General features: G+C 38.6%; 3 protein-coding genes across 5 annotated transcripts in view; all 3 read right to left on the reverse strand.

Annotated features, from left to right (window-relative positions):
- The window catches only part of csw (corkscrew), a 28,228-nt gene extending 13,540 nt beyond the window's left edge, over nt 1-14,688 (reverse strand). For both annotated transcript variants that reach the window (XM_064699407.1, XM_064699406.1), the window contains exons 1-3: nt 14,536-14,688; nt 13,599-13,786; nt 13,391-13,517 (exon numbers count right to left, since the gene is read on the reverse strand). In XM_064699407.1, coding sequence (XP_064555477.1) covers nt 13,391-13,517; nt 13,599-13,786; nt 14,536-14,549 — 329 coding nt within the window. In that variant the 5' untranslated portion in view covers nt 14,550-14,688. The remainder of the gene's footprint in view (nt 1-13,390; nt 13,518-13,598; nt 13,787-14,535) is intronic.
- Nucleotides 14,689-15,610: 922 nt separating this feature from the next.
- Unc-76 (fasciculation and elongation protein Unc-76) overlaps nt 15,611-27,437 on the reverse strand; it is a 29,610-nt gene continuing 17,783 nt past the window's right edge. Inside the window, exons 2-5 of one of the 2 annotated variants that reach the window (XM_064699424.1) lie at nt 18,724-19,181; nt 18,449-18,664; nt 18,275-18,364; nt 15,611-17,398 (exon numbers count right to left, since the gene is read on the reverse strand). In XM_064699424.1, coding sequence (XP_064555494.1) covers nt 17,316-17,398; nt 18,275-18,364; nt 18,449-18,664; nt 18,724-19,181 — 847 coding nt within the window. In that variant the 3' untranslated portion in view covers nt 15,611-17,315. The remainder of the gene's footprint in view (nt 17,399-18,274; nt 18,365-18,448; nt 18,665-18,723; nt 19,182-27,437) is intronic. The other variant, XM_064699425.1, reaches the window with a different exon arrangement.
- Klp10A (kinesin-like protein 10A) overlaps nt 19,041-27,437 on the reverse strand; it is a 35,979-nt gene continuing 27,582 nt past the window's right edge. Inside the window, exon 5 of the mRNA XM_064699416.1 lies at nt 19,041-19,181. Coding sequence (XP_064555486.1) covers nt 19,134-19,181 — 48 coding nt within the window. The 3' untranslated portion in view covers nt 19,041-19,133. The remainder of the gene's footprint in view (nt 19,182-27,437) is intronic.

The following is a 27,437-nucleotide window of genomic DNA, read 5'->3' on the forward strand; positions in this document are numbered from 1 at the left end:
TAAGTTTGTTTGTTTGATTTAGTGCACTTTGTTGTCAATGCAACTTTCTCAACACTTGTTTAGACAGCGGAAAAAAAAAAACACCATAAAAAAATATTTAACAAAAATGCAATAAATAAATACGAGAAAAAAAAGGCAACAAATTGCGAAAACTTTTACGTTGGAAAAAACGCGTTATGTGCTTAAGCTCTTAATATTGTTGTTTATTGTTGTTTTATGTAACAACTAGCTCGGCAAATCACGCACACATATGTATACACTTTGTATAAAAACAACAAGTTGTTGTTGCTTTAGTTCTAATAAGAAAATTAAATGCTTTGCATATGTTTAAAATGTTTCTTGTTTTTTATTGCACAAATTTCTTAAAGACCGACAGCAATTTCTTCTCTTTGGCTACCGTTGTTTTGATTGTTGTTGTTTTAATTGTTGTTGTTTTAATTGTTGTTGTTGTTGTTGCCAGCTTAGCCGCTGCTGTTGCTGCCTCGTCGTCCAGTCGCGTTTGTGCCGCAATTAAATGCTCCAAAACGAATGCGGCCGAAGGCATAATAGTTTATCGCGTATTCAATTCAATATTACCAATAAATATATGATAATTGACAAAATTCTTTGTTCTTTTGTTTGTTTTTTTGCACAAAATTGCAATTAAAATATTCGCCCACGCACTACTCCACTGCTTGCCGACTGCCGTTGTCTGCTTGCACTGCTTGAAGCGCGTGCTTCTTTCTTTTTTTTTTAATATGTTCTGTGTGTTTTTTTTCAAACACCTTCGTGTTGTTTAGCCGCTGAACCGCAACTCGAGAATGAAGCTCCAGCAGCCAAGTGCTAAGCTTTTTGCTCAAGTCTGTCGTTTGCTTCGTATGCGCCTCGTCGTCGTCGTCGTCGTCGTCGTCGCTGCTGCTGTTGCTGCTGTTACGGCTACTGCTGCTGCTGCTCTCGTCGTCGACGTCGTCGTCGCTGTTACTCTTCTTGTTGTTGCTGTTGTTGTCTCTTTTGCTTGCTTTTGCGCTCTGCCGCTGTTCTAAGCGCTCAGATCGTGTGCTCGTGCATGAATGAATGTTGCCTGACTGCGTGCGGCGCTTTTTGTTTTAAATGCACAAAAGCCGAGCCGGGCTGGGATTACAAGCAACAAAAAAAACAACAAAATACGAAGAAAAAAAAACTCAAGCTCGTCTCAAGCTTGGTCCATAACATGTTAACGTAAATTTAATCACAGAGGTTGCCTTCTTTGTGGGGGCGTTGGCGTCAGCGCGCATTATTTGTTATTGTTGTGCTGCTGCTACGTCCGCTGCTCTGTCCACTGCTGTGTTCGCTGCTGCGCTCGTTGCTGTTGCGCATGAGCCTTTGCCCTTGCTGTTGTTTTTGTAGCTGCTTGGCTTGCACTGCTTGACAAATCCGAGCTATTTGAAAGTGCATAGCCTCAGCAGCTTACATGATCGATACAATGAAAGCGTTTGCATATGTATGTATGAGTGTAAGCAAGAACCGTTTGAAAGTTGCCCATCATATCCAGGCGAAGGTACTTTTACTTTTACGTTGGCGTTGGCAACGCAGTCGCAGACGCAGGCGCCGGCGCCGACGCAGGCGTTGCCTCCGGCTTTGGCTTTGGCTATGGCTTTGGCGTTGGCGGGCGGCGGTGACTAACTTAATTGAACTGCTTACATATGCGACATTTTTACTGTACTTAGTTAACAGCTATTTGAATGCTACGCGCTCGATCTGACAACATGTCAGCAGACACATGAATCAGAACCCGAATTCGCCTTTAAGTATATTTTCTGTGAGCGTGTGTGTGTGTGTGTGTTCGTGTATGTATATGGTCATAATGTAGATGGTATAGCAGCGTGTAAGCGCCGCCAGTTACCTGCCACCGGAAATGAAATTGAAACCGAATAACAATGCGGGCAATTTTTCGTGTTGCGTCTTTGGGGATTTTGTTGTTGCGAGCAAGCGAACACATACACACACAGAGACGGAGAGAGAGATAGAGAGGAAGAGAGAGAGGGGGATGATGGGCTGGCAGGTTATTGTGAGAGAGACAGAGACAGAGCAACTCTTCTACTTTGGCGCAGGCGCAGACGTCAGAGGCGAACGTGCTGCGCATATTTGGCAGCCAATTTTGCTTGCGCCGAGATCTCATGACGACGTGTGACAGCCCCAGGCACAGCCCCAGCCCCAGCCCAAGTCCCATTCCAAGCACCAGCAACTGTGGACTGGCGGTCCGAACCGTGGGGGTTGTTGGCGATGACAAACCGTTTGGTTGCGAACGGCTCATCATCAAAATTCGTTGGAACAACGTCAAACAGAAATGTTTCAAAGTCGAAAGCTACAATAACAAATCGCATCAATCAGCTTCAATATTGTGTAAAAGATAATAAAAATTAAAATTAAAAATAAAAAAAATAAACAAATCAGTCGACTTACAACTATTTCAAGTTTCAGAAAATGTCATAAAAACGTGTAAAGTCTAAGCCGAATGGAAATATTCTAATAAGCATATACAACTCGTTGTTATCCTAGCAAGATGAGCTGGCCAGGTGTGTCATTGAGCTAAGATCAACAATGAGGATCGTGTCGATTGTAAGGGCTTAAGTATCCAATAATATGGATTAGAATTCGCGACATTAGTTTACATGTTATAATAGTTTTGTTAAGAAATTCTCAGAGCTGAGTTTATCGAATTCGCACCTGATTTATTGATAAGATATTGTTGATATTTACAAGGCAGTTACAAGGCCCACCACGCCTACACACACGCCTCTGTTCGAGTGTTAAAGGTTCTTCGAATCAGTTCCATTTAAGAGAACCCAAGCGACGACCTTCGTTCGCCCCAAAATGTTGCCCAAAAGTAGAAGCTATGCAAAAATCATAATAATGAAAAAAAGCAACAACAACAACCACAACAATAACAATTATAATAGTAATAATAATAATGGTAATAATAATAAGTACAATACATAAAACACAGCGATCGCATTTGGGCACGACGAGCGACAACAACAACACGAGCCAAAAATAAGCAAGTGTGATATGAGCGAAGGGCACGACTGGCAGATACCCTGTAACTGTATCTGATGTCAGATCAGTGCGCTTCTAAATAGCTTTACTGACATTCTCGTGAAATAAACATTAAAATGGAACTAAAAATGTATATTTAATGATTTTGAATATCAAAACAGGACTTTAATCGATTCAGCTCCTTATTCCGATCAAAAGTATGCATATATATATTGTATATATATATCTTGATCTCGGAGCTGCCTGTTACCCAAATGTGCAACACTTTATTATACCCTGCTCATGTGCCAGGGTATAGAAACGATCACATAAAAAAAATAAATAAACATAATTTATGGTTTAATAACATTTTCATATTGTGCGCAAATGTCGGCATTTAATATGCGAGCCGCGATACTATGCGACGCATTCGGTTGCCCATAGCCCGGGTCTCCGGTCCGCGTTCCCCGTAACCCGTAACCCGTACCCTGTATCCCCCCGTCTAGCCAGCGGGTCCCCCGTTGCCCAGCTGCCAGCTACCAGTCCCCAATTACCAATTGCTTATAGGCATGTGCATATATGGCACGTTATCTGAGACTCTGGAGTCCGTTGTTCAATGGGACTTGGCATTGAGGCGCCTGTGGGCCGGGGACACAGCTGGGCGTGCAACTGGCCTGGGGCCTGAGGTTATTAGCCGCTGTTAAACGGGCCCAAAGAAAGCGCTGGTCAAGTTCAGGGTAAGGTAACAGATTTAACTAAAACTAAATCTCAAACTGCAACTATGAGACTTGCATAGAGAGGCATACAAGCAGCTAACTGCTTGCAGCAAATCAAAGCAGAGAGAGAGAGAGAGAGAGAGAGAGCAGTGCGCCAGCATAAACTTGAGTGAGCTTTAAGTCGCCATTGTGTGAGTCACATTCACACTTACTGAGCATATTTTGCATAAACATTGTGAATCAATGCATGACTGCGCCCGGTGACTCAACAGCTCGTGCTATCAAAGTGCTAAGCCAAGCAGGCGGGACTATCAACTACCCTGTACTTTATGTTATTTTTGTTTCTTTGAAGTTCCTGCATTTTTGGGAAATTTTTTAAATTTAAGGGAAGCTATTCAATAAATAAGAGATACATTGATGAGCTGCAATAAGCCCTTAGGCATAAAGCACATACATGAAGTATATATAATCTATGTAAACCTACGATTTACAATTGCCTGCTTAGAAAAACTCTTCGAATAAAATACAAACAATGCACTGTAGCCCTAAAATTAGTTTGTATTTCATTTCCATATTATTTATAACTTTTCCTATGCATAACAGGTTTTTTGGGCCATATACAATGTTTGAAAGGGACTTGATCTATGGCATAGAAACAGCTGCATACAACGTTTTTTTTTCCAGTTTTAGCTACCATAGAGCCCCAGCTTGATTTGTGCAAGCAAATTTCGACTCGTTCGACACGGCCGTTCATCAAAACCCGATGGGTTTGCAGCCTGTAATTTCGTACACACTTTTCGGACAGTATTTATACCCTGAACCCATTTAAAACGGGTAAACAGGGTATATTCTATTTGTGCAAATGTATGTAACAGGCAGAAGGAAGCATCTCCGATCCCATAAAGTATATATATTCTTGATCAGCATCAATAGCCGAGTCGATCTAGCCATGTCCGTCTGTCAGTCCGTCTGTCTGTCCGTCCGTCAGTATGTATGAACGCAAGGATCTCAGAACCTATAAGAGCTAGAGACTTGAAATTTTAGCTGTAGGTCCTCCTAGTCCCCGCGCAGTCGATAACTTGTCCCGTTTCCAAGTAATCGATAAAAATCGATATCGAAATCCTGTTTTTTGAGCAATTTCTGCAAATAATATGAGCTAGAGTCACCAATCTTGACATGTAGCTTCTAGAATAGTATATATGTATATATCAAGTATCTTTCATTTTATACCTATCGTGGGAAGAATAGGGTTCAGGATATCCCCTAGTCGGGAGCTCCCGACTAGAACCTCTTACTTGTTTTTTTTTCGATATGTGTACAGGGTATGAGCTATGTGAGGCAGTTAAGCTTTAGAAGTTTAGTATTATTGCGTATTTTGCATTATCTTGCTTTGAATTATGGGCCTGTTCAGAGACAACTAGTATTATTAACAAGCTAGCTCTACAATATGCATACGAGCTATTTTTGGGTGTACGTGCGCACAACGGATTACAAAGTGAATGTAAACCAGGTCAGCTCTCTGGGCGATAGAAAACGATTCCAAAAGAGAGTGGGAGAGTGAGCATAAATATAAAAAAAACAATGTTGCCAACACATTTGCTTTCTCTTCCGGGTCTCCGGGTTCAATTATTCTATTCAATGTGCTGAAGGACAACCTTTCGCCGATGATCGCACGTTTTTCCGTACCGAATTCGTGTGAGGGATTTACCTGAATCAGTAATCATGCACATGTCCGCCTGACCACCCCCGATACGCTCCTCCTCCCCTCCACCTCCCCTGGGCCAGACGTCTTTGTCCAGTTGTCCATTTGCGGTTAGCCGCACGTTCGTGCCGTGCGCTTTTAATTATCTGGCCGAGCCATTTAGGATACAGTTTATACACGTCTCCATATAACAAGACTCATATTCAAACATCTAACTGTTTCGAGGTTCGTGCGCACGCATTCGACTTCTCAGGCGATATTAACCACTCGGCTACACCTGAATCGCAATTGCAATTACACCTGCCATTGCCAAATCAGCCAGAAAGTTACATCAATCTCATGACAAAACAACAAGTTCAATTCGTTTGAGTTGATTGAATAAAACAAATTGATAAGCAGGGGGCTTCGAAGGGGGCGAATAAAGTTGCATGCTCTAGGAACGTTGTTTCGCCAAACTTCCTTATAATTCTCAACCACTTCCAACGAGTAAGAGATGGTTTGTCGTTTGGAAGCATACTCCTGATAGCAAGGTCTGCTGATCATAGAATATGAGTTGCCCAATTCCTTGCCCAAATACTCTAAAACGAAGCCTAGCGAAAGTTAAGCTAACCTTAGCTCTCAATAGAATAATATTATTTAGATTTAGCTTAGAGTTTAATTAAAGATTACATTTTTATGCACCTATAGAGGACAATATAATATTGCCGTGAAATGTGAATAGAAGGATTTTAATCAAACTCAGCATTTACTCACATATCTGGAAAAACGTATTAAATCTCGGCGTGCCGAAGATATTCTTACTTTCTCGTTAATTCTTAGTTAAATTTCAGTTATTTAATTCGAAAATTAACTGCAAAAATATACATATTTTTCTTTTATTAAGAACGATTTCTACCCTAAAATGAAACTGTGCCCAATTCTAATTTCTGCATACTTATATTTTGCCTTTTCACTAGATTTAATTATACCCTGAACCCATTAAAAATGGGTAAATGGGGTATAATGTATTTGTGCAAATGTATGTAACAGGCAGAAGGAAGCATCTTCGACCCCATAAAGTATATATATTCTTGATCAGCATCAATAGCCGAGTCGATCTAGCCATGTCCGTCTGTCTGTCCGTCTGTCCGTCCGTCTGTCCGTTCGTCCGTCCGTATGTATGAACGCAAGGATCTCAGAACCTATAAGAGCTAGAGACTTGAAATTTTAGCTGTAGGTCCTCCTAGTCCCCGCGCAGATCGAGTTTGTTTCCGATAGTCGATAACTTGTCCCGTTTCCAAGTAATCGATAAAAATCGATATCGAAATCCCGTTTTTTGAGCAATTTCTGCAAATAATATGAGCTAGAGTCACCAAACTTGACATGTAGCTTCTAGAATAGTATATATATATCAAGTATCTTTCATTTTATACCTATCGTGGGAAGAATAGGGTTTAGGGTATCCCCTAGTCGGGAGCTCCCGACTAGAACCTCTTACTTGTTTTGATTTATTATACTGAGAGCCGAACAACGACATGTGATCAAATGAAACTATGGTTCTTCCCTGGCTAAACACAAGGTGATATATGTATATAGATAAAAATTTATTCACAGATCTGATAGCACAAGATGTTAATTGCATTTTGAAGATCAAGATCAGATCGTCGAAGATCGTTATAAAGCACTAACATCATGTTGCATGCACTTAAAGTGTCATGTCAATCGGCAGTTAGTTCGGCAGTCAGCATTTAACACAAACAGATCATTTCAGCATTTGCATTCACGAGGGGAACTACTTTTGGCAGGGCAACTGCGCCATTTCGGAACCAGCAGGATTTCCATGAGCAGCTTTGGAACCAATTCGAACGAGCTGCTGATCATGTGATCAAACGCGAAATGTGACAGCCAAATGGCCTAAATAAATATGTATATATGTATGACAAAATGCTAAGCGATTATAGTTGAGTGGCCGATCAGGATGTCGGTATGTAAACGACAAAGTGGTCTATGTGACTACGGGCACGCACCACAATTATAGAGATGGTGTGTGTGTGTGTGTGTGTGCGATGGGGCGGTGCGGGGCGATCAGAGATGTGTGTTAAGTGAGCTCAAGTGTAGGCAGTTGCCAGCATCGAATTAATATGCCATCTGAGCACGATTAAAGCGGCAATATACATAGACAGCCAGAGATACAGATTTCAATTCTCAGATACGGATACACAGGCAGAGCCAGCCAAAGCTATAGACAGACAACAATATATATAAATACATATATATAGTTATATGTAAACATATATATGTATGTATATATATATGGGTACGATTACGATTACGAAGCTGTCAACGTGCCCGGCATAATTTATAAAGCATTTGTAGGCTTGTCTTAATGGCGAAAATTGAAAAACATTTAGCATTTCAAGCACTTCCACACACTGCCGCTAAGGGGCAGTTTAGAAGGTGTGCGGATCGGTGTGTGTGTGTGTGTGTGGGGGGGGGTGGTATATAGCGGGGGTTACAGGTGTTTACGATAAGCGACCCATTGCCCAACACGCCACACAAAACGCAACAAAACAAAACAAATTGAAAGCCTAATTGATTATTGTCAGATTCACAGTAAATGCCGACCCTCAAGCGCTCAGCTCTAGGCTATAGAACTATATACACCTATAAATATACATATATACATATATATAGATATAGATACAGATACAGATATAGATATATATGTATATACATTTGCTTGAAGAAAGTAAGTTGCAATTAACAATTATCACATTTAATTGCAACTATTAAAAATGCAATAACAACAAATTAATTGCAAATTGCGTTACAGTTGATTCGGTTCAGAACGGATTTGCTTGTTGTATTTGTTGTTGTTGTTTTTCATATTGTTCAAATACGTTTGGTCAAAGGTCAAGATAGATAGATGGATAGATAGATATGCAATGCGAATGAAAAGCACACACAGCCCAAACCAATAATTCAAGAGCTCAAGACAGTCAAGTTAACCTTCTTGAAGGATCAACTATTGTGTCTAAGTTGATTTCTTTGCAGACTTTCAGACTAATTTCTATATTCTATATAATAATTGTAATTATTGACTTATCTTCTGTATAATCGATAAGCAAGTGAAACCTATAAAGACAAGAATACTCTAGCTGAGAGTGCCCGACTGGGAGTTGGAACGGAGTTGCTAATAATAAAATTGAACTTTGGTATTTGTCATCCCATCCTCAAAGATTGAATATGGCATTTAAATATGTGTTTGCACTTAAGCCCAAGGCTACAGCTCCAAAAATGCATTGGTTTTCAAAATTTGGTAAAAAAAACCAAATCTGCAAATCGATAGTTATCGATTGTCTTAAAGGCTTCAAAATGTAATCAATAACACTCTGAAAATCGATATCTATCGATGGTTCGAAGCGTTCGCGCAGACGAACTGACAGACAGAAAGTCTTCATATTTTTTTTACCTGGCTTGCACCCTGGGCGGCTTACCTCTTGTCATATATAGAGTTTCATATAAAGTGCTGCCAAATTAACACCTTCTTCTAGCTAAAGCTAAATCCCACTTCTGTTTAAAGCCAAACAAGGAATGGGTCAGCGCATCATTGGTGGAAATGGGGGTCAGTGGTAAATTGGCGGAAAACGGTTGTATGCAAATTTGTTTGTTGTCCGTCCGATCGGTTTGAAACTCATTTTCAAAGATCTAAGAGAGATTTTATTTTAAACGTGCCACGGACAAGGCCTGGCAACATAACTCTTGGTCAAAATTAATGTGAAAATATGTACATATATACATTTACACACCATACATATATACACACATACATACATACATTTGTACATACATAAATACACACACACATAAATACATACATACATAAATACATACAAACATACATACATACATACATACATACATATGTACATACATACATACATACATACATACCTACATACATACATACATACATACATACGTACATACATACATACGTACATACATACCTACATACCTACATACCTACGTACTTACGCCTCTTGCCCCGCCCCATTGGTGCTCCTCCGCCATGCTCCTCCGGCTCCTCAGCTTCCAGCGTTGATTCATAGGTGAAGCCTGCAGGCCTTACTTAGATTTTTGAGAATCGAGGAGGAGGGCAACGCTTTCTTATTTAAATTTGCAGCGCAACAAGACTAATTGGTCTGCTATTGGTATTTTATAAGACAATTTACATGCATACATACATACATTTATACGCACATACATACACACACACACATACACACACATTCACACACATATATACATACATAAACAAATTTACACATATTCATAGATTTATTCATTCATACATGCATGCATATATAAACACATGCATACATTCATACATACATAGATATATATGTACATTATGTACATACATATATATAAAATCAATTTGGCATCTAAATCTGGCAACATAATTCTTAGTCAAAATTCAAGTGATAAAATGGGTACCAGAATATCCTATATAGACAGAGGTTAAAATTTCCCATCCCCATAACTCGGTCAAATCCCGCCCGATTTCTACGAGGTTTGGCTTTTTTTTCGTGGTTTAGATCAAATTGGCATCTAAATCTGGCAACACTATTTTTGGTCAAAATATGGTATCCTCAAATATACTATATAGACGTAGGTAAGGTGAAACGAGATATAATATTTTCCTATACATGTCGTGGGAAAGATTCCTTCATAAATTGCTTCAGTTTAGGTTAATTAATTAATTTTGTAATTGTGCTTATATTAAGGCCACAAAATGATTGTTAAACAATCCCAATTGTTCTATTTAATGAAACAATTGAAAGACAGATATTGGTATCTGGAGAATTACACAAAGCTTAAGAGATAGATGATCATTTTATAGGATGATAAAAGGAGAGTTGAATCGAATTGAAACAAGCTGAAAGCCGCAATCATGTAGATGATGCGATAGGAATCACATTAGAGCACATTCCGTGCAGATGACGTGCACTTCGCATCTGGAGTTTTACAAGCCTTAATCGAATGGAAGAGCGATCCGAAATTTGCATCATCATCGCATAAAATATATAAATAAGACGTTCAGGATCAAAGGCATTTTTGCAACGTGTGAATCCCCACGAGTCGAATTTGATTGCCGATGGGTTCGGTTCTTTTGATTACATCACATTAAACAATCAATGGAAAGGTAATAAAACGACTTTAAGGCAAAAGCTACAAGACAGTGAGAGGGAGGTGGAGATAGAGCTAAAAGCTCTGTGCAATTAATTAATAAAGCTTAGAGCTTGATTCACAAAATTTAAAACCTTAAATATACGAGTGAATAAATTTGAGAGCTAGCCTAAAGATCAGCAATTACATTATTTTCTTTTTGATTGCTTGGACCGAAGCCTGGAATAAAGCTACATAAAAACTTAAAGCTGATGTCAGCTTAAAGCTCGCCTCTCTTAGTTTTGAAGGCTAGCGCCTACAAGTGAGCTGTAACCCAATGTCAGCTTAGAGGACTCTGATTAGAAAGCTCTTGGAAAACGAGTAAGGCTCTTTCTAGAGCGGAGGTGAACATGCGAAGCATTTCGTCCTGAGCTTGTTGATAATGCTGAACATGAGCTGAAAACTTGCTCAAGCGAGAAAAGAGCAAAGAAAGCTCTGTCTAATCTAAAAGCTGCTCTAATCCAAAAGCTTACGCTAGCAAGGAAGTAAGAATAAATACAACAACAACAAAGGTCTGCCCACACAGCTTTCAACTAATTTTAGAGGAATTCAAAAGTAAACTCCGACGTCAGCTGGATGAGCGTCACGTGCGACTGACGGGACATATCGACGTAATGAGATCAGTTAAGGGCGCAAATGAAAATGAGATGTACGCGCAGATTGTTATTATTACACAAGCTTTTTTTTCGCCACTTATAAATAAAGTACGCCAAAAATTATGCGCTGGCTAAATTAAAAAAAAAAAAAAACAGAAAATGTAATGAAAATTATAAATAACCAAACAATCAACAACATATCGAATAATTCGACCCACAGAACGTCACAATGCCAAAAATTGCATTTGGGTGTGGATTGCGCTGGCTGGGTTGAGCGGAGCGTCGCGGCAGCGGGAGTTCAGTGTGTGCGCGCGTGTGTGTGTGTGTGTGTGTGTGCCTGTGTGTGCGAGGGGAGCAGCCGTTAAGCGTCAGAGATGCGCGCACTTAACACAGTTAAAAAACGCGCGCGACAGATGATGATGATTTTTGATTTCCAGTTTCCAGTTGAAATTTGCCAGTTGGGTATATTTTTAAGTGCCCAGCCGAAATTAGCCAAAGAGGCAGACGGTCAAAGTCAGTGGGCGTGGCGCAAAGGTGGCTGACCGTTAGGATGCGGAAAACGCAAAACAACAACAATGCACACAATAAATTGGAAACGCATTTAACAAAGAGAGAGCGAGCGTGAGAGAGAGAGCGCGTGAGTAGTTGAGCGGCAGCAAGAGCGAGAGAAATACGCTGAGTGGTAATAAAATATTTGACAGTCAGACAAAAAAAATGTTAATAAGCAATAAATAAGAAAAAAATTACTTTTCTCTGTGTCCGTGTGGGCTGCAAAGAAGCAATAACAGCACCAGCCACAACAATGCAACGCATTTATGGGCAAAGTCTGGTAGGTGTTCGTACACATACATACATATATACTATATATTTCTGCGCATACATATTTCTTTGTTTCTGTATATGCTGCTGCATTAAATCGCATTTATTGAATTCACATTTAACCGTGTTCTGCTGAGAAAATATATTTATGCGCCTTAACAGATCCTTTGCATGCGCACTAACAGTGCACTGTTAATGCTACGCACGCACTGTTAACGCCGCAGACAGCACGTCTCTTGCGTGCGTTGTGCGTCGTGTATGTCGCGTGCGATCGCGCGTACGCTTTTTGACGCTCAGCATAATTTGCAAAATCTGCCTTATTTGCAAACAACAATTTGCGTATAGCTTATTAATTTTGATTATTTGCGAAGCAACGTGTCGAATTGATTGTGCCAATAGATTGTTTAATCAAAAACTTGCACAAAAAGCACAAAAGAAGAAAGTTTAACTGTTCAACGAAATGTTTGCTCTGCTTTCGTTTATTGAGGTTATGTTTTTGCGTATTCCGAGTGTCCTGCTTTACACAACTGCACAAAAATACATGCTCACATAAAATATTCGTCCCAAATGCTTGCCAAAGATCATAAAATTCTGGACACATGCATTCCGAAAGCCTTCAATTGATTCAAAGTAGACTTTGAATATCCCATTGCTTTGTTGAAACTACACTAATTTTCATGGGAGTATCATTTTGGCCAGGGATATGCCTTAAGATAAAGCACGATATATGTAACGCATAGACACATACATATGTATCTCCGAGCTCATAAATCTTTTATTATGAGAGTTTTTATAGATTCGTCTTTTTGCTTGTCTGATCTCAATATCATATAATTGCCACAGGAATCGGTCAAATAATCAATGCAAATCAGTACTACGCAAATATAAAAATATGTGTATCCATATAGAAGCTAAGAGTCTGTTATAAATAGACCCAATGCATGACGTATATCAATCGAGAAGATATCAAGCGTATGCATTTTTAAAGTGTTGCGAATTTAATTGCAAAATTATAAAAAACTCGAGTAAAAGTGTATTTAAAAATGGGTCAAGAAAATTGGGAGCACAAGCATAGATTGCATATCACGCATACATACAAAAATACATGCGCACATACATGCACATAGACATACACACATACACATGTATGTATTGTGCATGCACGTACTTTGTATAATAGACAGCATGGCGGCGACATCGGCCGCGACATCAGCTGCGCTACGTATATTGATAACATAATGTAAACATAAGCAGCTGTTAACCGCTGCAGCTGTTGTTGATGCTGCGCTGTTAAGGCACCTGGCTTGGGGTCTTCCAGGTGCGGGTGCGGGTGCAGGTGCGGATGCACTTACCTTTCCGTCGTGGGCTCGGCGCAAATGAGCGCCTGCTTCAGCTCAATGGCCTGGCCATTTTTCTCCTTCAGCTCCCCATTTTCACTGTAGTATTGTACCAGCTCCGGCAATGTTGCGAACTTTTCACCTGTAACAGGTAGAGAAATGTTTGTACTTGTTACAATGCTATTGTTGTTGGTGTTGTTTTAGTGTTGTTTTGGACACTTACCGCCATAAAGATCGAAGAAATCACCATTGTTTTGGATTTTGATGTGTGTTACCTCGTTGCCACGACGCACGGAAAGCGTGAATGCGCCCGGATTTGAAGATGATAGACGCGCTAAATATGAACCGTCGTAGCCCTGTTCCTGCAATAATTTTTCAGCTTCGATGCCCGATATCGTTGGGTGGAACCATCTATAAAACGTGCAGGGAAACATATGTATGTATGTATATAAAACGGCACCAAATAAAACGGTGTATGTGTGCGTGTATATGCTCGTCTGCGTGCGAGTGTGTGTGTGTGTGTGCAAGGCAGACATCAAAGAGCATTGTAAATAATCGTGTCACGATTATTAAAGCTCTACTACAATTTACAGCTGCGTGAGTCGCGCGATCGTGAGCACATCTTTAATATGGTACAACACATAAAGTAGTCCGTAAAGGCAGCAAACGCTTTTGACCCAGCCACCTGCCTTACCACGCCCCTCCCCGAGTACCGCTGCCGTAACGTGACAGTAGCAACAGCGGCGGCAGCGGCAGCGCCAGCGGCAGCAGCAACAGCAGCAGCAGCAGCAGCAACAGAGGTGGCAGACAGCAACAGCTGTAGCTGTAGCACAAGCGATACTTTTGCAAATTGTGAGCCGGCTGGCGGGGTGGGGCAGTGTTTGCGGGGGGTAATTTACTTTTAGCACTTTGTTGCACTTTTTTATCTCAATGTTGTTGTTTCTGTTTTTTCTCGCAGCTTTGCTTTTTTGATTTTTTTTTTTGTATATACTTATACATATGTAAATAGACCCAGAGTGTATCTATGTGTATGTGTGTGTGCGTGTGTGCGAATGTGTGCGTGTGTGTGTGTATGGTACATATGTGTTGACAGTGTGTGTGTGCGTTCGCTTGCGTGTGTTGGTGTGTGTGTACATTGTCGTTTTTCCTATTGGATTTACCTTCGCGATGACATTTTCTTATTAAACGCGCACTTAAAAAATAAATAAATTGTACACTTAACGAAAAAAAAAAAATGAAACTTATGTGTATATGCTTTTGTTTAAACTTATTTTTACTGTTTGGATACAAAAAAAAAAACTATGGATAGGCAAGGCTAGTTGACGTAGTGATGGGAGCTATCGAGCACGATTGCTATCGATGCCAATCAGCCACCTATCGATGTTGGCTGTAAGCTGCAAATAGCGTGTACACACTGGCGAACAACAATGCGCGATCCATAAAAGTAATCGTTACACAAAAAAAGACAGTACAATTTTGATGATTAAAAATATGTTTGATCGTAACGCTACTTACCACTCACTTTTTTACAAATAATAATGCACAACAATGGCCACTTTAAACCGCCATTTGAAATGTGGCAGCTGGTCGATAACTTTTGTAACTGCCACTGGGCCCTGCCTTAATGGGACAACATTGAGATACAATTTGTTGTTGTAAGTTCCAATTGGAAATGGAGACAAGAGTTTTTTGGCTTTTGTAATTTTGTTTTTTATTTAAGCAATTTAAAAGTTTTTTCCTTTTGTATATAGAGCATTGCATTGCATATATACAGATATATATTTATATATATATATATAATGCATTTTATTTGTGTTGGTTTTTATTTGTTTCTTTCTCTGGTTTTTGGTTTTTTACTAATTTATCAAATAAATATAATTTCCATGCTTTGCTTTCATTTTTAGCATGGACTTTTCAATTAAATTTACAAACACGTTCGCTTGATTTACATGTTTAGTTATTATTTTTTTATTTCATTTTTGTTGACACCTAAAAAAAAAATGTTTGCCATTGAAATTTGCATTTTAGTTAATATTTGTTTGTTTCTTTCTTTTTTTCTTCTTAATAAAGCGCGCTCATATATATATATATTTTTTTATATGTATATATATAGTATATGAATCGTAAACATTTATGCAGTTATATTTTGTATGTTGTTGTTCAAGTTTAGGTTAGTTTTGGTATGAATGCATATTTGACTTTATTTGTTTATTTCTGTTGTTTTTTTTTTCTTCGTTTTTGTTTTTGTTCATCAAAGGTACCTAAGATTTGCGTTAATTGTGGTGCAAACGCCTACGAAATTGCCCCAAAAAGATCAGCGTCGATAAAGTAGCCTTCGAAAAAAAGTGTATGCAATCTTCGGTTAGCCGAAGTTAACAAAATTCGCTTTTTCATTTTGTGATTTGTTTTTGTTTGTTGTATGTGAGATGTGAAACATGATATAAATGTTGTTCTTGTTGTTCTTGTTGTTTGGTTGTTTGGACTGTTTATGCTTTGTTTTTGTAGTTAACATAAGGCATATATGTATATATATTTATATATATATAAATGTGTATATATTTAATTAAATAAAAGCACTGTGCGCCTGACTCGATTTTAATCTATTTATTTGTGTTCTTATTTTGCCTTTTGTTTTTAGTTTATATATTATATTTGTAGTTGTATATTGTAAGTTTTTAAAGTGTATTTGAATTTGCATTCAAGCATATTTATTGATAAAAAGTAGATAACACAGCGTTTTGCATGCAAATTATTTAAAATTAAAATTACATTTTTAATGAATTTTAAAAATTGTAAACAGAGCGAAATGCGCTGTTTTTTTTTTGCTTTTTTTTATGGCAACGCGCGCGCCTCGAGCATTAAATAAACATAATAATAATTATAATAATAGTAATAATAATAATTATAATAACAAAAAAATTATATTTGAGTGCCTTTGTATTGCAGTAGCTTAAAGCAAAATGAAATAAAAAAATTATAATAATAATAATAATAATAATAAAATTGCAACAAAATGGAAAACAATTGTTTAGACATTATACAATAATATTAATAATAATAATAAACCTGATGCTGAGTTGAGTTGATTTATCAAAATGCAAACTCGTTGGGGAGCACAGCTTGAAGCAAAAGTCGAGCAAGGAGCCAACATTCAGTTAGTTGCATACATATATATGTATATATATATATATGGTGTGTGTATAGATTAACAACTTTTGTTTCTTTTACGATATTTACTTATGCTGAAACTGTTTCCAAATCGATTGGTTACCAGTTTAAAACAGCGACGTTCACATATATGTATATATATATATATTTATATATATAGAGAGAGACAATTATTTAAATGTTTTTTTTTTTTTTTTTTTTTTAGTTTACATGCATATATGTTTATGGCATTACAATACATACGCATGCGCTCATCTATATATGCTAGCTATTACAATTTGTTTTATTTAGTATTTCTTGAAGCTTAACAACATTTCGACTATGCGACATTGTCTTTAAATATGGTAAATTGTTTTTGCATATTTTTTTTTTTTTATATTTTTGTATATTTTTGCATTGTTTCTTTAGTTAAGAATTTTGCATATAGGTTTGAGTATTGCGTACTTTGCTTAAACACATTCACTTTCTCTTTCTTAATACTCTAGCTCGTTCTGTCTAGCTCGCGATATAGCTATATCTGGCTAGATATCTGGGTTTAGCTCGTTTAGTTTGAAGCGTTTGCATATGACAAATAGAGTTTGGGTTTGCGTTTAGGGCGTTTTTGCTCATATCATATCGAATATATTATTCGTATGTGGTACATTTATAAGTAATATAAACTAATTATTAAATAATATATATCGTTTAAACACAGACAAAGAGATAGAGCGTATATTGTTGCTGTAGCTATTGTTGCTGTTCTTGTTGTTGTTGTTGTAGTTGTTGTTGTCATTTATGTGGGGCAGAGCACCTTCAATATGTAATCCGTTAGCAGCGTCGGCACAGTCGGACTGTCCTCATTTATAGCCTTGAGTACTGCAAGAAAGTAAGAGTATAGTATATGAGCATATATTTGAAGAGTCATAGAGTATATTGTGGGAAATATATTTAAGATCGAACCAAACATGAAACTTCGTCCAAGAAAGCTTTGCCTTCCATGTCCAAAAAGTGTGTAACACATCTCAAATAAGTTATCAGATATTTGAAAAGGGTGAACCTAAAAAACGTCTACAATTGTTTTTTGCGATTTTTCAAACACTTGCGAATGGAATTTACTAAAAGGTCAATTGGTTTTTATATAGGAATATATTATGACTTATTATTATGTATAGGGATATCAGAATATTTGGCGCGAATGAAAAAAGAAGCAGATATATTTTGCAATTACCTTGCAATTACCTCCCTTGTATATAGTCTATACTCTACTATATTGATATATTAGGTATATCTGATTTCTGATCCCTTGAGGTATATACACATATGCATATTCTTCATCAGTATGAAGTGCTGCCTTCGTTCTAGCCTGGATAAATGTTTTTCCCAAAATCGATAAATATCGATTATCAGCATATCTAGACTACGTTATGTCTTTGTACGTTAAGAATACATTTTCTACTTTTGAATACACAAGCAAAGGCAAATCCTTAATTTTTAGTGTAAACACATAACTGAATGTCATATTAATGCCTTGTATAGCTTTGGCTGAAGAAAGAAGCGGCAAATAAAAAAAAATGCTGTCCTTTCAAGTAGTCCCTTTTGTTAACCCAAGGAATATATAGCTTATCTCAGCTGGACATTGAACCTGCAGCTCTCTTAAACATAGACATCTTTTTGATTTATATACATATATATAAAGATTGGGATTCCCGCGTAACTGTCAGTTCGCCAGCTCCTTCGCAAGCGGACACTCACTTTTGATCAACACCTGCAGCGACTGATTGTTGGGTGTGCCATTCTCCAGATGATACGGTATGACAGTGGTCAAATACTTGGGCTCCGGACCTGGAGCAGAAACACAAATATATTAGAACTGAATTATATACATATAAGCTTTCTATGTAGTAGTTTATTGGTAATTGCTTTTACCTTGGAATTTGCCGCGCTTCTTCTCGACATGGTATTGTCGACGCTTGTTTTGGACTGCCAGCAGCAAGGATATGAAGGAGTTCTTCAGCTCCTTCTCGTACTCGAGCTCGTCGCGCAGCGCCAGCTCATTGATCAGTGTCTCGCTCAGCTCCTGGATGAGCATCTCCATTTCCATATACAGCTCGTTCAGCTGTGTGCTGCTCAGATATTGTAATTCTAGGCAAAAAGAGATCAGAGTTTAGCTATCGAACTGACTTCGCGTGCGAATGACTCACTCTCTGCATAAAGCGGGGCGCCGAGCACCTCGCGCGCCTTCTCAATGACCTCCGAATCACAGGTCTCGGGCTCATCCAGCGGACTCTCGGCCTCATCCATGATGTCATCAATTTCCTTGATCACCTCCTCCACCGTCTTGATGGGATGATCGTCGGCATCCCCGTTCAGGCCGTTCAATATCAAGGCATGCATGTCCAAGTCGTTGGCCACCGCCTCATCCTCGCTGGCCAAGTCGTTGAACTCATCCACTGGCGTTTGTGCATCCAGCGTGTTAGACTGTTGTTGTTGGTTTTGTTGTTGCTGCTGCTGCTGTTGCAGCTGGTTGCGCTGCTGCTGCTGCTGCTTTGTTCGGCTCTGACCCAGATTGAGGGTCGGCATGTGCATCTGGCGTGTATACGACTTGGACCAGTCAATGGGCAGAATGTTGCCAAAGTTCCCAGTTATGGTCCACCACATTCTGCAATAGATAATTAAATATCATGTGAAAATTATTCCAAAGATTAAAGAAAATAAGATAACAAGGACAAGCAATAATATTTGAATCTATATTTGGGCAAATTCAAAACCCACAAAGGGAAAACAAAGAGACAAAGAGAGAGAGAGAGAGTGAGAGAGAGAGAGAGTGAGAGAGAGAGAGAGAGAGAGAGAGAGAGGGAGAGTTAAAGCAAGAGAGAGGGAAAGACATAAAGAGCGACAGGCATAAAGAGAAGACAGAGAGAAAGTAAGAGAGGGCGAAACACAAAGGGAAGACACAGTAAGAGAGAGACAAAAAGAGAGAGTGACACAAAGAGAAAACATGGAGAGAAAAAAGAGGGAAGACGAAGAGGGAGAGTGAGTCAGAGACACAAACAAAAGACAGAGAGAGAGAGAGAGAGAGGAAGATAATAAATACTGTGCGTGTAACGGAGAGAAAGAGTGAGAGAGAGTCTGACATAGAAGGAGAGAAGAAAATAAAGAATACGAGTCAGCGAGAGAACGAAATAGAATTTGTGAATTCTGTAAAAGTGGAGTTAGAAAGGAAAAGACAGAGAACTAGAGTAAGAGTATGAAAATTAAAGAGAGTGAGAGAATAAAGGGAAGAGTGAGAGTCAGAGAAATTCAACAAACAATATAGACTCGACAAGAGATTAACAGATTGAGACAGAGACTAAGAGCGAAAGTCAGAGAAAGAGAGCGAAAGACTGCGAGAGAGTGAGAGAGGTAAAGGAAGCTGAGAGTGGTCCACTTTTGATACACACACACCAATACAAAAATACCTCAGAAAGTGCCAGCCCCTAATTGAAATTATGAGAATCGCATAGAAGGGCATGCACACAAATTCGTTATATTTCGAATTTTGCAGCTGGGAAAAAGACATTGAAATTTGATTTAAGTGCGGCATACGTGCATTTATATGCCACACTCGAGCACACTAGAACCAGGTGGACGGACGAACCGATAGACAGATGTGTCGGCTGATCGTACTGATCGAGAATATATATAATTACATATTATATATATACCTGTGCGCAAAACTTAAATAATGAACTTTAAATGGAAGCAGGGTTTAATGTAGAAACTACGAAACGTTTTGGGTAAATTGTTTTAAAAGTACTTTTAACATGCACAACTTAGATTTTTGTTTGCCTTTTTTTGCCCCGCCCCCCGCCAGTGGGTCAACGATTCTATGAGGCAGTATTCCATAAATTCCAATGCACACTTTTAATGGCGTCTGGCGGCGCCCAGTTGAATTTCTTGGCTATTTATTGCGGATGAGAGCAAATGTTTCGTATGCCACCCACTCCAAGTGCAACAAGAGCGACAAACAAAAGGCACAACAGCGGCGAGTGGCACACGTTAAATGTGGTGCAATGTGCTGCGACTTACGGCTAACAACAACAACAACAACAACAAACAACAACAACAAACAACAAAAAAGGCAGCAGCAAAAAGAGGAGTGAAAAAAACTGGCACAATAAACTGGCAAGTGCCTTGGTGACGACTTACAAGGAGGCTAAGTGAACAGCTGGCAAAGATTACAAGGCGCATGCGACTGTGGCATGCCGGCATGTTGGTGCGGCAGGGGAAGGGGAAGGGGAAGGGTGGTTGGCTTGCTGCAATTGCACTGGTTGCTGTCTCGGCTAAGCGGCTGATAAAATGCCTCATTAGGCAGCCGCCAACGCACGAGCCATGCAAATGAGATGCAATTGCAATTAAGATTGGAGATGGCAGAAACCACCAAAGATAAAACAAATGGCAATGCAGGAGACGAGCAAGCTAGACTGACAGTTACCCTGTAAATGTGAAGCAATTCAAATTGAGTGTTAGGCGGGCAGACACACCTTGTAAGATTGGAAATGAAAGCAACCCGTAAAGACGAGACAAATGGCAATGAAACAGACGTGGTTGCTAGACTGGGAGATACGCTCTAAGTGGATGGAAGTGAAACAATGGAGCATTACACTGATAGATAGCCTGTCAGGGAGATTGGATGTAAGACGCGAATGAAACAGTTATGAATGAAACAGAAGAAACAAATGGGATTGAAACAGTCGAATGTGCCAGACGCGGAGTTACCCGTTCTGATTGCTGCTATTCCGATTGAAATGGAATGCTGGAATGCCTGAAAGACGCGAATGAAACAGAAGAAACAAATGGGATTGAAACAGTCGAATGTGCCAGACGCGGAGTTGCCCCGCACACAGATTGCAATTGAGATTAAAATTAAGACTGAAATGTATACAAAATAAATGAGGACCTTTAGAAAACTGAAAAGCGAAACAAATGGACATGAAACAGACGATTTGCTACACTGGCAGTTACCCTGTACCCTCGTTCAATTCTGACAAAAATAAGGAAAACAAAGCGAGAGTAAGCAAACGAATGCCAAGTTTCAACATGTAATATGCCACAGAGCTAAAAGGAACTGATAGAGAATTCAAAACTGGCAGATACCCTGTAACAATACATACTGAAAACGGAAATCACAAAGTGAAATATCCTGTAATAAGCCCAAAGAGATACAAATACAAACTAAACACTATCAAAAATCAAGCTGAAAATTATGAGGAGGAGATTGCGTAATTGGGAAAAACCCCTGTAGAAAGGCCTGACTAATATACCTCTAGATTCTCTGGGCTGTAAGAACAAAGAACTTACATAGACACTCATATATATACATATGTATGTTTGTATAGGTAATAAAATTTCTCTAAATGCCCCACTAAAATACCCTGTATCAGTCAATTTAATTGGCACAGGGTATGCAGAATTGTGCGACGAGTGTCTCAAGTTGCAATTGGCATTTTGCCCAGAGTTTCCGCCCAGAGTTTCGTTTGTTTTTTGTTTTTTTTTTCTTTGCGCCGTCAGACAGTTTGTCTGCGTTGGAAGTGTATGTAAATTGTCTGTGTGGCACAATTGCTATCAAATTTCACGATCAATGCCAATCATTTAATTGCCAGATGGCTTGTAGATGCTCTCTCGCTTCTTCACTATTTGTTTTTTTCATTTTCGGTTTTATGTTACTCTGCAATTGCTGTTGCTGTTGCTGCTGTTGTTGTTGTCTTCCCATAATTATTCATGCTCTACATTTTAGCAATTGTCGGGTGTCGTTGTTGTAGTTGTTGATTAGCTGATGATGTTAGCTGTTGTTGATAATGATGATGATGATGATGATGATGAGCATTTTGCACTTGAGCGCTTTTGCAGCACAATCTCAAATGCCCTAAGCAATATAAGAGCTGATAATTAAACGGTCGTTGTTGATAGCTACGAGGCGCTGCGCTCTAGAAATTGTTATAATAGTATCGAGAGTTTTACACAATGTGATTCTTCAAAAAATGTTAACAAGAAGATGTCTATAGCTTGTCAAAATTGGTATAAACTCGTTGTTTATAACGAGTAACTCATAACGAGTAGTTTGTGCCGAGGAACTCGTAACTAAGAACGAGTAGTTCATAGCGAGTAAATTATAGCGATTCATTTGTAACGAGTAGTTGAAAACGAGTTATATAAAGTGAATAGATTGCAATGAAAAGTTGCAGTTGAATCAATTGCAACGAGAGGTGATTGAAACTAACAGCTTTTTGCGAGTAACTCGTAGCGAGTGTCTGAGGCAATTAGCTTATAAGGTGTAGTTTTCTTCTTGCCATCTTGCCATATTAGTTTTGAGAAGATTTCTGTAGCGAGCAGTTTGTCACAATTGATTATGGCTGGTAATTAATAACGAGTAACTTATAACGAGTGGGTAATAGCGAGTTGTCTGTGTAAAGAAACTCGTAGCTTAAAACGAGCAGTTTATAGCGAGTAGCTTATGGCGAGTAGTTTACAACGAGTAGCAGCTTATAACGAGTAGCTTATAACAAATAGTTTATAAGAGGTAGTACCTTATGCCGAGCATGTCAAAAAAAAAGGGAGCTTCTGATGCAGAACGAATAATTTTCCACACGCTGCTGACCCATCAATTAAATGTTGGCCAGAGTTTTTCTATTTTTGCATATGCATCCAGCTGGCAAACTCTTTTTGCCCCAGTCGCTCGTTGCAATCACATTTTGTGAATTCCGTACATCCGTAATGACGTTCGTGCTAAGAATTTTTGGTATTTCCTTGTGTTTCATTTAAATTTGTATTAATTCTTTTTATTTCGTATGACTGCTTGTTTCGTTTCGCTGGAAATGAATTATTTGTTGTGTCGGCTGTGTTTTTTTTACTTTGCTTTCAATATGTACATACATACATATATTTCTCTTCTTTGCCATTTGCCATGTGTAAATAAAAATCACAGGAATAAATATCTGTGACGAAAGTAATCAAGTTGGAGAAGATTGAATTGCTCTGACTTCCTAAGGAATGGGCCACGGTTATTTCAGCTGAAGGCCCACATTTATCGATAGTCGATATTTTGTAGTTTTCCTCGATAACGAACTAATTGCTGGTCAAGAAGACATTTCCCCATTTAGTAAAAACTGCGCATACAAATAGCAAAGTAAATAAATTACATTTTCGAAAGAGACAACTATGAAGAGTCCAGAGCCACATATATGCACACATGGCACATGGACCATGAAATACCCTTTCGTGAGAGATGATAAATAGTGTTAAATACTGTAGTATTTTATTGCCGAGTAGGGAGGATTGATATATTCTTAGGTTCAGTTTTTAATACGTTAAATTTATATTGATTTACAAACGAATTGCTATATCCTTTTCTTCAGTTTTTTAAACAATGAACTTATATTTATTGGTAAATTGATCTTATAATCGGGCGATAAGTCTATACGAGGAATCATTAATGAGGCTGAGTTTTTGGGTTATCTATTTTCCCTACATTTTGCTTTTCTATATATATACATATATATTCGCTATATATATTTTCTATAATATACAAATTGAAAGCTGATTGCTTTGTGGAACGCGGAATTGGAACGCCTCTTAATACAAATTGCGTTTATGAAGCAAGCACTGATTAATTGCACATATACCCTGTTAGCATTACATTTACAGGGTATATAAAAAGCAAATAAATAGCAGCAAAAAGCAAAGGCCAAAGATGAAAAATGTGCGAAACAAGCGAAGCGGGCAAATCGTTTGCGACACTCGGAAAAATGCGTCAGGTAAATGAATGTCTCTCTGGCTGTCTGTCTGTCTGTCTGCCTGTGTGTGTGTAGGCAGACACACACACACACACACACATACACACACACAGAGAGATACCCCTGGTTATATATACGTAAATGGTGCATGGGGATGGGGCTGTGGTATGTGTCGAGGCCGCCATTTAAATTATATGTAGGTCTTTAAAGCTGCACACACATCAGAATGTATGGCATATACACATATATATATATGTCTATATATATATATATGTATATATATATACATGAATGTGTGGGCTAAATATTGGGAGCGTTCGCTTGCACTTGGCAAATGAGTCTTGTGAATGAAAGCAACTAAAGTTGATTTGCTCTCAAGTTGATTAGCCAGTTCTTGGACTAAACTTGTGTATAGTTCGAACATGGGTAAAACAATTGGCAATTAGCCACGTTTAGATGTGCATATGCACGCCCTCAGCAAGTCTTGTCATACGGAAGAAAAATATGTCCACATTTGCATAATGCGCACTTGATATGAAATATTTAAGAATGGGAACATTGTGTGCGGAACGTTCTGTGAGCCAAACATTTCCGCTTCGCATCAAAAGACAACAATATATATGCCTATGTATAAATATATTAAAGATATAAACATTTTAAATGAAATTATTAAAGAAAATTTCCAAAGAACTTCCGATCTATTGCCTATGATATCATTGACGCTTAGAGCTCAACACAAAGTTGAGTAGACAAAAACACTGGTTCTCGTGCTATTACAAAAGAACCAATATGAACTAGTTCGCAAGCGAACTATAATTGTTATCCATTTTCCATCAGGTTTCGTCAAGTTTCGTGCATATTCCTCCAGTTATATTATCCTACATATTCCTAAGTTTACCATCCCTAACGTTTCTCTTTGTTTTCTACAACTTTTGCAGTTTTCTCCTTTCCACCAATTCGTTCTCTTTGCCGTTTCTTTTCATATCGATTTCTCAAAGTTCGAATAGTTCCTTTTTTTGGTTTCTCTAAGTTGTATTTATTGCACATTTTTTGAAATTTTCCACCTTTTGAACCTTTTTCCCAATGTTCCTTCAGTTGCTGCCAGTTCCTTTAGTTTCCTTAGTTCATATAATGGCTCCAGTTCCAGTTTGCACAGTTCCTCCGTTCCCTTGTTCCTTCAGCTGCTTCACTTTCAGTTTCCCCATATTCCTATAGTTTTCATTCATTTCCTTCAATTACTCCAGCATCTTTCATCTTCCATACACTCCCTACCTTCCGCTGAAGTCTCTCATTTTCTCATGATATGCTCTAGTTCAAGTTCATCTGTCCCACATATTGAACCGGTTCAGTTACACTTTGAACATGTACATTTTGTACCAGTTCTAGTTCGCAGTTTCCCTAGATTCCCAATACAAATTTTCGACAAGTTTCCTACAACATCCTCTCGCTGCTTACACTTCCTCCAGTTGCCCTGATTGCTTCCGCTTCAAGTTCGTCCGTTCTGAATAGAGCTCAGATATTGAACTGGTACAGTTACACTTTGAATCTACAACATTTTTGGCTCAGTTCCAGTTCACAGTTCACCAAGTTCGTACAGTTTTCCCGCACAGTTCTCACTCTCGCTCTGGCACACTTCTCAAATAGATATTTCCATCATCGCGACTGGCAATTAAGACATTTATTTTTTGATTAGCGCATAATTCATATGGAAAACAGATCACATCTCGTTCACTTATCAGGAATGTTAAATCAACGCAACAACAGCCAAATGAACCCTGAACTCTTCTTTCGACATGCTGGACCAGTCCTATCTGCGGCCATTTGGGCTATGTGAGTGTGTGTGTGAGTGTGTGAGTGAGTGTGTGTGTGAGTGTGTGGGTGTGTTTTTGTTTTGTGTCTAGTTGATGATATGCATGGGGCACATGTTGAGCTTGTGTGCAGCGACAATTAGCGGCTCAATTTCAGCGGCAAAACATTATTTTTTATTTGTTTCTTTTTTTTTTTTTAATATCATTTTTTGAAGCAACGCCCACGAAATGAGCTCATGCCCGAACGCCGTAAGGCGGACGACGGTGGCCCATTCCATTGTTCCTTGGCTGTCAATTCCCATATGAAAATTAATGCGTAAATATATTAATGAATTTTAATTGCGGTACTCAGATAACGCAATCAATTTGTGGCCAACTGATGAATCAGACGACAGCGTCACATGATCTTTGCGACGAACATCATAAGCGGCATTTTGATTAATTTGATCAAGTTGAATATTCATCACATTCACGTGATCATCGAGACGAACATCATCCACAGCATTGTTATAAGATGATTCATGATGAATATTCATCACATTCACGTGATCATCGGGACGAACATCATCCACGGCCTTATGATTAGTTAGATCATGATGAATATGATGAATCCATTCACATGATCATCGAGACGAACATCATCCACAGCATTGTTATAAGATGATTCATGATGAATATTCATCACATTCACGTGATCATCGGGACGAACATCATCCACGGCCTAATGATTAGTTAGATCAAGATGAATCTGATGAATCCATTCACATGATCATGGAGACGAACATCATCCACAGCATTGTTATAAGATAATTCATGATGAATATTCATCATATTCACGTGATCATCGGGACGAACATCATCCACGGCCTAATGATTAGTTAGATCAAGATGAATCTGATGAATATAGTGAATACATTCACATGATCATCGGGACGAACATCATCCACAGCATTTTTATAACATAATTCATGATGAATATTCATCACATTCACGTGATCATCGGGACGAACATCATCCACGGCCTTATGATTAGTTAGATCATGATGAATATGATGAATCTATTCACATGATCATTGGGACGAACATATTGAATGTATTCACATGATCGTCGAGACGAACAACATCCACGGCATTTTGATTAGTTTGAACATGTTATTAATCATCACATGCACATGATCATCGAGACGTACTTAATCATCGACATTATGATTAGTTTGATCATGATGAATATTCATTCATTCGCCAACGCGCTACGAGTGGCATTTCATTCACTTGACTTCACCTCGCTCGCCCACGTTACGTTTGACGTTATTTTTTTCATTTCATTTATATTTT

Source organism: Drosophila montana, unplaced genomic scaffold (assembly GCF_035044405.1).
Source record: "Drosophila montana isolate Dmon_TW-CO22-7 unplaced genomic scaffold, ASM3504440v1 contig_920_1, whole genome shotgun sequence".
Lineage (NCBI taxonomy): Eukaryota > Metazoa > Arthropoda > Insecta > Diptera > Drosophilidae > Drosophila > Drosophila montana.